The following is a 10,165-nucleotide window of genomic DNA, read 5'->3' as shown; positions in this document are numbered from 1 at the left end:
GTGTGTGTGTGTGTGTGTGTGTGTGTGTGTGTGTGTGTGCGCATGTAGGTTGGGTGTGGGGAAGCACAAATGAGCACGCATATTAAAAAGCTATGATTCCATACTTATAACCTCTGTTTACAACTCACATAAATTATATACTATTAAATTTTAATCACACAAGTAATCAGTAAATAGATTTCCCTTTGGGGGAAAAATGACAGCTCAACTCCTTTCTGACTGTCCTATCCAATTTGGTGCCTTTTTGCCTTCTCCAGAGGCAGTGAGTGTTATCAGTGTATTGAGTATTCTTCCAGACCTTTAAGAGATACCTTTAGATACTTATAGAACCTGTATAGTATGGTTTTTTTTTTTTTTTTTTTTTTTTTTGGCGGTACAAGGGCCTCTCACTGTTGTGGCCTCTCCCGTTGCGGAGCGCAGGCTCCGGACGCGCAGGCTCAGTGGCCATGGCTCACGGGCCCAGCCGCTCCGCGGCATATGGGATCTTCCTGGACCGGGGCACGAACCCGTGTCCCCTGCATCGGCAGGCGGATTCTCAACCACTGCGCCACCAGGGAAGCCCTATAGTATGGTTTTGATTATCTTTTTTACATACATGCTTTCATTCTGTGTAAATCATTGTGCACTTATCTTTTTCGTTTAGTAGAATGTTTCTAAACTTTATCCATTTGATGTCCATAAAATCTAGTTTATTCCTTTGAACTGCTGCATAGTGTTCAATCCTATCATTATACTACATTCTATTTAGCTTTTTTCCTTTTGGACAGATGTTCAGATGGTTTCTAGTTACTCTTATATATATAAGCAGTACTGTAATATTTGTGAAGCATACGATCCTTGTATATTCTATATGTGAATGTTTCTCTAAAGGAGAATTGATTTTATTATTGAAATATAGTTGACATACAGTATTATGTTAAAGGAGAATTTTTAATTGTCAGGTTTATTGAGTTATTATTTACATACAAAATTTATTCTTCTTAGTGTACAATTCAATGAGTTTTGGCAAACACACACATATACAGTTGTGTAACCATTGCCACAATCAAGCTACAGAACACTTCAGGTAGATTTTAAAGAGCTATATGCCAAGATAATTCCATGAGGAAAGAGTATTCTTTTCAACAAATTGTGCTGGCACAACTGGATATCCACATTCAAAAGAATGAAGATGGACCTCTATCTCACACCAAATACAAAATTAACTCAAAATGGATCAAATAACTAAATGAAAGAGTTAAGACTATAAAACTCTTAGGAAAAAACATAAGTGTAAATCTATATGATCTTGGAATAGGCGGTAGTTTCTTAGATATGACACCAAAAGCCCAAGCAGCAAAAGAAAAAAATAGGTAAAATTGACTTCATCAAAATGAAAAACTTTTGTGCTTCAAAGGACACTGTCAAGAAGGTGAAAAGACAGCCCAACAAATGGGAGAAAATATTTGCAAACTGTATATCTGATAAGGGTTTAGTATCCAGCATATGTAAAGGACTGTTACAACTCAGTAATAAAAAGACAACCCAATTAATAAATGGGCAAGGCATTTGAGTAGATATTTATCCAGAAAGGTATACAGATGACCAATAAGTACGTGAAAAGATGCTCAACATCTTTAGTGTTTAGGAAAATGCAAATTAAAACCACACTGAGATACCACTTCAAACCTGCTAGGATGGCTATAATAAAAAAGAGACACAGTAACAAGTGTTGGAAAGGATGTGGAGAAACTGGAACCCTCGCACACTGCTGGTGGGAATGTAAATGGTGCAGCTGCTGTGGAAAACGGTTTTTCAGTGCGTCAAACAGTTAAATGTAGAGTTACCACTTGACTCAGCAGTTCTACACTGTATTGAAAAAATCCACAAAAATTTGCAGGAATGTTCGTAGCCCCATTATTCGTAATAGGCAGAATGTGGAAGCAAGCCAAATGTCCTTCATCTGATGAATATATAACCAAATGTGGTATATCCATACAGTGGAATATTATTCAGCCATAAAAAGAAATGGAGTAATGATTCATGTTACAACGTGGATGAAGCTTGAACACACTGTTTTCAGCAAAAGAAGCCAGTTACAAAAGGCCATATATTGTTTGAGTCAGTTGGTTTGAAATGTCCGTAACAGGCAGATCCATAGGGACAGAAAGTAGATTAGTGGTTGCCATGGGCAAGGAGGATAGGGGAAGAGGGAGTGAACTGCTGATGGGTATGGAATTTCTCTTTGGGGTGATGAAAATATCCTGGAACTAGTGTTGATGGTTGCACACCTCTGAAAATACTAAAACCACTGAACTGTATACCTTAAAGGGGTGTATTTCATGGTATATGAATTATTCCTCGATAAAAGAAAGTTATGTGGCCGGTTCTCAGGACATGCATCTTTTAAGTTTATACAGATTCTGTCACCAGTGTATTAATAAGTTAATTTACACTCTCAGCAGCAGCACATGAAAGCTCATTTCCTACAGTATTGCCAGGACTTAATATTAACATACGTTTTTATTTTTGCCAGTATAATGGGTGAGAAATGATTAATTCCTTTGAAATAGGTTTACAAACGAAAGCAAACTATAACAAGCACCACATGTTAATAGTGATTATTGCTGTGAACTATGATTTCAGAGGATAATTTACTGTATGTTTTTCTGTTCTATATGGTTTGAGATTTTTATTTACCTGTCATTTTAAGGGAAATAAAGCCCTCAAACCCAAATAACTAAAAATCAGAAATCTAAAATCCATCTGAAGCCCCATCACTTGTTCAAATCATTTCTGCTCCCCATAATTTTGGTCCTATAGTGATAATTCTAGAATGCTCCAGCAGCACACTGGGTGAGTATGAATGCCAGTGTCTTATTAGCGTCTGAGGTGGGCTTGCTCTGAACCACCCACTAGCTTGTTTTTTCTTAGTCTCCCTCATGTCAAGAGCTTCACATAGAACATAGATGTTTAGGATTAACTATAAAAGTTGTGGGTAAAGAATAGAGCTTTTTTTTCCTTTTTTTGTAGAAGTAGTAAAAGGACAGAATTGGCTGATTTTATGCAAAAAGCACAGAAGTCTTTCATATACCTCATTTTAGCCTCATTTTATCAGCTATCTGGGCTGTTGGCTGGTCTGAAAAGCAGTACTAAACCTTCATCAGTTCTTTGTAAAATAATAACTGTCCTGGAGAATCCAAGAAAATGTCCTGCAGGACCTTTTTCCATTGTGTGTTTTTAAAAATTATTTTTTAAATAGTCATTCTGATTTTGGAAAAAATGTTACGTGTATCTTGTAAAAAACACTAAATTCAGGGAAAAAAGAAGCAGTTTTCATCATCTAACAATAGTGTCTGTTTACATAATTTTCTTGGTCCAATCCTAATGGCATTTAGATTGTTTCTGAAATTTTCGCTATAATAAACAATGCTGTGATGAAATCCCTATGATTACATATTTCCTCACTTATTCAATGACCTTTTAAGGTAGATGGGATAGGTGGGATTTCGGGGTCAATTCAAAGGTTATGTGCATTTTATATTTTGATACATATTACCAGATTCCTCTGTAAAAAAGTTTGACCAACTACACCTTTTTCTTTCTTTGGTTTGTTATGTTCCTGTCCTCTGCAAAACACTCTCTTTTAAATGATTGACACAGCAGGCCAGTATTTATTGACTCCTATTATGTCAAGGTCAAAGCTAGATCCTTCACCTGAGGTGTTTTGAAGCTAAGGTTAAATAACTTACCCAAAGAGAGATGGTCACTAAGTTGCCCAGCCAGTATGTGACCCCAGCTTGAGCAAAGTGTTGACACAGGAATATGTACATTTTTAAAGGATGGACTTAATCTCAAACTGTAGGTTGCTTTGGATTCCAGGCTATGGAGAATGGGTTTTGTTCTTCCGGCAACAAGCAGTCACACAAAGGTTTCTGAGCAGGGGATGATGTAATGACAGCTGTGATTCAGGCTCTGGGAAACTTATGTTTTCTTAGGTCTTGACATGGATTTAAAAGGTATTTTAGGCAGGCATTCTAAATGAGTGGGTAATCTTGGGGGGACATGAAAGAAAGGACCCATTATTATTTCCATTCCCCTCCTTTGCAGGGAATGTGAGAGTAAGGGCTATCCACTACACCCAGAAGATGAAATATGGACAGTCTTTTTTTAAAGAAATAAAAATGCTGTCACGGCTGCTGAGTCTAAAATTAGACCTTCAAGCTGTGTGTTGGTTAGCAGGTGTGGATGTGTGACAGGAAACCAGATGTCATTCTGTCCCTGTGCGTGGCCTGTCGGCTCAATTCAGAGATGGCCTGAAATGGGTTTCCCGTAGAATCTGGCCAAGCCTTGATCTGTGTCTCTTTACATAGATCCAGTTTTGGCTTTCTGCTGACGTCTCTGCAGTTGTGGCACCTTCTTGGGCAAGAGCTCCTTTGGTCTTTCTCTGTCTGTGTATCACACAACTGGGTATTTCTAATATGCTTTCTTCCTTTATTAACTTCATTGGACATTTTTTCCCTGCAGTGTTTATGGAATGGAGTTTACATCCTTTTCAGAAGCTAGAGTGATGTGATGTTTCGCACTCATCTCGATTTTTCCAGAGTCCAGCTTGGCACTCAGTGCCTCAGAGACGTCCTCCTACACTTGTTCTGTCCCTTCTCCTATACCCGTCAGGCCGCCTTCTACAGCAAATTACAGACACCCTGACTCAGGTGATTCCAGCCATCACTTACATATGTTTACTGTGTGCCAGGCTCTGTTCTAAGTGCCTGATATATGTATGTATTTGTGTATATATGAGTTTATATATATAAATTCATTTAATTCTCATAGCAACCCTATGAGGTTGGAACTATTATTATGCCCATTTTACAACTTGAGGCTTAGAGAAGTTAAGTAACTTACAGTAGCTAAGATGGCCAGTAAGTGTCAGAGTCAGATTCAAACCCCAGGTGGTTTGGCTCCAGAATCTATGCTGCTGGCAATGACACTGTCCTTCCTCTTAGTAAGGAGCTCTATTATCTCATAACCAAGTGGGGTACAGTTTCATAGTTGTTGTTCTTTCGGCTCCACCTTTCCCTGTGTATCCAATTTTTTTTTTCAAGTTTGTTTAGCTCATGGCTGCCAGCAGCAACTAGGGTAGCACACATCTTTGTCCTCATTTAGTGAGGGAAAGAGACCTGTGAGAGTGAGAGAACCCATCCCAACCAAGAGGGGAAAGGCCTTTCCCTGAATCTTGTTTGAGTCAGCCTCGATCACCTGCTCCCTCGTGGACCAGTAAGAGTGATCAGAGGCTGATGCCGGCTGAATGGCCCTCACCAGTCAGGATCTGCCCCTAGAGCTGGGGGTGGGATCCCTTCCCTCTGAAACACATGGGCTGCATGGGAGAGGGGTGGGTACCTGGACACAAACACCACTAGAGTATAGTAAGAAGGACCACTGCATACCGGTTTTCCTCTTCAACATGGTACCCATCGTCTTTGTTATGCTTTGGAAGTGATAAACACTTACTACAGCAAGTGAATACAGGGATATCTCTGTACCAGTCATTGGGCCTCCCAAGGGACAGGAACCAGGAACTAAGGCAATCTCACAGTCTCTTGTCTTTCCATACCTGGCTCAATTGTCCAAAATACAGATCTACTTCATTACATAGCCAGCCTGGCTCCTCCAGGCCTGTGCAGGGCCTCTCCTGTCCTGTGTCACAGTAACTGACTAGATTCTGGGGTTAGAAACCACCTCTGAAACTAAAATTATATGCCTTTGCACAATTTATTTTGCTTCTCTAAGCCTCAGTGTCCTCATCTGTATGATGGGGATGATATCCCTACCTCGGAGGGCTGTTGTGAGAATCAAATGAGTTTGTACACACAGAGAGCTTAGAGCAGCACCTGCCCATAGTGGTCAGTAAATGTTAATGCTCAACATCATGACTTTTATTGTTGTTGTCATCCTCATCTTCTTAAAAATTCACATGACTTTTGATTCTAATCCTAAGCATGTACTATTTTAATACAGAAACAGTGTTTATGGTTATTTCCATTACACTGCGGGGAGGTGTTCCACGTTGTGATTTTGCATTCCCCTGGTTCACCATCTCTGGGGGTATGAGCTCCTCAGTTCGAGAGTCATGGGAGTAGGAATGCTTTTCTTTTAGTTGCAGAGTGAGATTGAAGCGCTGGAGAGCATAGCATGCAGGGGTCAGTGCAAGCGTTTGGCATGGATTGAATTCTCCTGGATTTGGGGTTCTCTTCTTGGCTCCTGCTATGACCACGGCTGCTGTAGACCCAGGACTGTCATGTGCAGTGCTCTGAGGAACTGACTGGGTTTCCAGAGTCAGAGATGCTGGGGACGATGCACAGCTTGGCCTTGGGACACTTGGGCCAAATCAGAGAATAGAAAAATGAATCTTAATCTGAAATAAAAAAACACCAGAAGTCAGCTCTCGTGGGAACGTGTTTTATTTTTATTTATTTATTTATTTATTTGGCTGTGCCACATGGCCTGCGGGATCTTCCCCGACCAGGGATCGAACCCCGGTCCCCTGCATTGGGAGCACTGAGTCTTAACCAATGGACTGCAAGGGAAGCCCTGTGCTTTGTTTATTATGTAGAGTAGGATACAGGCATTTACTCTTGGAAGTGGGGAAAGGAGTGCACTATTTTAGATTTTTCAGAATGAAAAGTCATGATTTCTGCCCTCTGGAACATTACTTTCCAAGATAAGCTTATTAATTTCTTACTCTTTTGTGTTTGCTTCTAGACTTTTTAATTTTTTTTATTTTTTAACATCTTTATTGGAGTATAATTGCTTTACAATGGTGTGTTAGTTTCTGCTTTATAACAAAGTGAATCAGCTATACATATACATATATCCCCATATCTCTTCCCTCTTGTATCTCCCTCCCTCCCACCCTCCCTATCCCACCCATCTAGGTGGTCGCAAAGCACCGAGCTGATCTCCCTGTGCTATGCGGCTGCTTCCCACTAGCTATCGGTTTTACATTTGGTAGTGTATATATGTCCACGTCACTCTCTCACTTCGTCCCAGCTTACCCTTCCCTCTCCCTGTGTCCGCAAGTCTGTTCTCTAGTAGGTCTGCGTCTTTATTCCCATCCTGCCTCTAGGTTCTTCATGACCACTTTTTTTTTTTTTTTTCAGATTCCATATATATGTGTTAGCATAGGGTATTTGTTTTTCTCTTTCTGATTTTCTTCACTCTGTATGACAAGCTCTAGGTCCATCCACCTCACTATAAATAACTCAATTTCGTTTCTTTTTATGGCTGAGCAATATTCCATTGTATATATGTGCCACATCTTCTTTATCCATTCATCTGTTGATGGAAACATAAGTTGCTCCCATGTCTTGGCTGTTGTAAATAGAGCTGCACTGAACATTGTGGTACATGACTCTTCTTGAATTATGGTTTTATCAGGGTATATGCCCAGTAGTGGGATTGCTGGGTGGTATGGTAGTTCCATTTTAGTTTTTTAAGGAACCTCCATACTGCTCTCCATAGTGGCTGTATCAATTTACATTCCCACCAACAGTGCATGAGGGTTCCCTTTTCTCAACATCCTCTCCAGCATTTATTGTTTGTAGATTTTTTGATGATGGCCATTCTGAGTGGTGTGAGGTGATATCTCATTGTCATTTTGATTTTCATTTCTCTAATGATTACCGATGTTGAGCATTCTTTCATGTGTTTGTTGGCAATCTGTATATCTTCTTTGGAGAAATGTCTATTTAGGTCTTCTGCCCATTTTTAGATTGGGTTGTTTGTTTTGTTGATATTGAGCTGCATGAGCTGCTTGTAAATTTTGGAGATTAATCCTTAGTCAATTTTTTCATCTGCAAATAGATTCTCCCATTTTGAGGGTTGTCTTTTCATCTTGTTTATGATTTCCTTTGCTGTGCAAAAGTTTTTAAGTTTCATTAGGTCCCATTTGTTTATTTTTGTTTTTATTTCCATTTTTTCTAGCAGGTGGGTCAAAAAGGATCTTGCTGTGATTTATGTCATAGAGAATTCTGCCTATGTTTTCCTCTAAGACTTTTACAGTGTCTGGCGGAGTGTTCTAATTTCATTATTTTACATGTAACTGCCCATTTTTCCCAGCACCACTTATTGAAGAGACTGTATTTTCTCCACTGTGTACCCTTGCCTCCTTTGTCAGAGATTAGTTGACCATAGGTGTGTGGGTTTATCTCTGGGCTTTCTATCCAGTTCCATTGATCTATATTTCTGTTTTTGTGCCGGTACCATACTGTCTTGATTACTGTAGCTTTGTAATATAGTCTGAAGTCAGGGAGCCTGATTCCTCCAGCTCAGTTTTTTTTTCCTCAAGATTGCTTTGGCTATTCGGGGCCTTCTGTGTTTCCATACAAATTGTGAAATTTTTTGTTCTAGTTCTGTGAAAAATGCCATTGGTAGTTTGATAGGGATTGCATTGAATCTGTAGATTGCTTTGGGTAGTATAGTCATTTTCACAATGTTTATTCTTCCAATCCATGAACATGGTATATCTCTTCATCTGGTTGTATCATGTTTCATTTCTTTCATCAGTGTCTTATAGTTTTCTGCATACAGTTCTTTTGTCTCCTTAGGTAGGTTTATTCCTAGGTATTTTATTCTTTTTGTTGCAGTGGTAAATGGGAGTGTTTCCTTAATTTCACTTTCAGATTTTTCATCATTAGTGTATAGGAATGCAAGGGATTTCTGTTCAGTAATTTTGTATCCTGCTACTTTACCAAATTCATTGATTAGCTCTAGTAGTTTTCTGGTAGCATCTTTAGGATTCTCTGTGTATAGTATCCTGTCATCTGCAAACAGTGACAGCTTTACTTCTTCTTTTCCGATTTGGATTCCTTTTATTTCTTTTTCTTCTCTGATTGCTGTGTCTACAACTTCCAAAACAATGTTAAATAATAGTGGTGACAGTGGGCAACCTTGTCTTGTTCCTGATCTTAGTGGAAATGGTTTCAGTTTTTCACCATTGAGGACGATGTTGGCTGTGGGTTTGTCATATATGGCCTTTATTATGTTGAGGTGAGTTGTCTCTATCCCTACTTTCTGGAGGGTTTTTATCATAAATCGGTTTTGAATTTTGTCCACAGCTTTTTCTGCATCTACTGAGATGATCATATGGTTTTTATTCTTCAATTTTTAAATATGGTGTATCACATTGATTGATATCTGTATATTGAAGAATCCTTGCATTCCTGGGATAAACCCCACTTGATCATGGTGTATGATCCTTCTAATGTGCTGTTGGATTCTGTTTGCTAGTATTTTGTAGAGGAGTTTTGCATCTGACAGAATTCACCTGTGAAGCCATCTGGTCCTGGACTTTTGTTTGTTGGAAGGTTTTTAATCACAGTTTCAATTTCAGTGCTTGTGATTGGTCTGTTTATATTTTCTATTTCTTTCTGGTTCAGTCTCGGAAGGTTGTACTTTTTAAGAATTTGTCCATTTCTTCCAGGCTGTCCATTTTTTTGGCATATAGTTGCTTGTAGTAATCTCTCAGGATCCTTTGTATTTCTGCAGTGTCAGTTGTTACTTTTCCTTTTTCATTTCTAATTCTATTGATTTGAGTCTTCTCCCTTTTTTTTTCTTGATGAGCCTGGCTAATGGTTTGTCAATTTTGTTTATCTTCTTAAAGAACCAGATTTTAGTTTTATTGATCTTTGCTCTTGTTTCCTTCATTTCTTTTTCATTTATTTCTGGTGTTATCTTTATGATTTCTTCCTTCTGCTAACTTTGGGGTTTTTTTGTTCTTCTTTCTCTAATTGCTTTAGGTTGTTTATTTGAGATGTTTCTTGTTTCTTAAGGTAGGATTGTATTGCTATAAACTTCCCTCTTAGAACTGCTTTTGCTGCATCCCATAGGTTTTGCATCATCGTGTTTTCATTGTCATTTGTTTCTAGGTATTTTTTGATTTCCTCTTGTATTTCTGCAGTGAACTCTTGGTTATTCAGTAGTGTATTGTTTAGCCTCCATGTGTTTTTATTTTTTACAGATTTTTTTCCTGTGATTGATCTCTAGTGTCATAGCATTGTGGTTGGAAAGGATACTTGAAATGATACGATTTCAATTTTCTTAATTTTACCAAGGCTTGATTTGTGACCCAAGATATGATCTATCTTGGAGAATGTTCCGTGAGCACTTGAGAAGAAAGTGTATT

The 10,165-nt window shown here is 38.8% G+C and overlaps 1 protein-coding gene and 1 long non-coding RNA gene across 2 annotated transcripts in view; both read left to right on the top strand.

Annotated features, from left to right (window-relative positions):
- Positions 1-266, top strand: part of PRELID2 (PRELI domain containing 2) — a 25,530-nt gene extending 25,264 nt beyond the window's left edge. Inside the window, exon 5 of the mRNA XM_028493447.1 lies at positions 258-266. Coding sequence (XP_028349248.1) covers positions 258-266 — 9 coding nt within the window. The remainder of the gene's footprint in view (positions 1-257) is intronic.
- A 3,935-nt stretch (positions 267-4,201) lies between these two features.
- The window catches only part of LOC114486775 (uncharacterized), a 26,270-nt gene continuing 20,306 nt past the window's right edge, over positions 4,202-10,165 (top strand). The window contains exon 1 of the long non-coding RNA XR_008618140.1: positions 4,202-4,694. This is a non-coding gene — a long non-coding RNA (uncharacterized lncRNA). The remainder of the gene's footprint in view (positions 4,695-10,165) is intronic.

This window comes from Physeter macrocephalus, chromosome 8, assembly GCF_002837175.3.
Source record: "Physeter macrocephalus isolate SW-GA chromosome 8, ASM283717v5, whole genome shotgun sequence".
Lineage (NCBI taxonomy): Eukaryota > Metazoa > Chordata > Mammalia > Artiodactyla > Physeteridae > Physeter > Physeter macrocephalus.
This window is presented reverse-complemented; position numbering and strand designations above follow the sequence as displayed.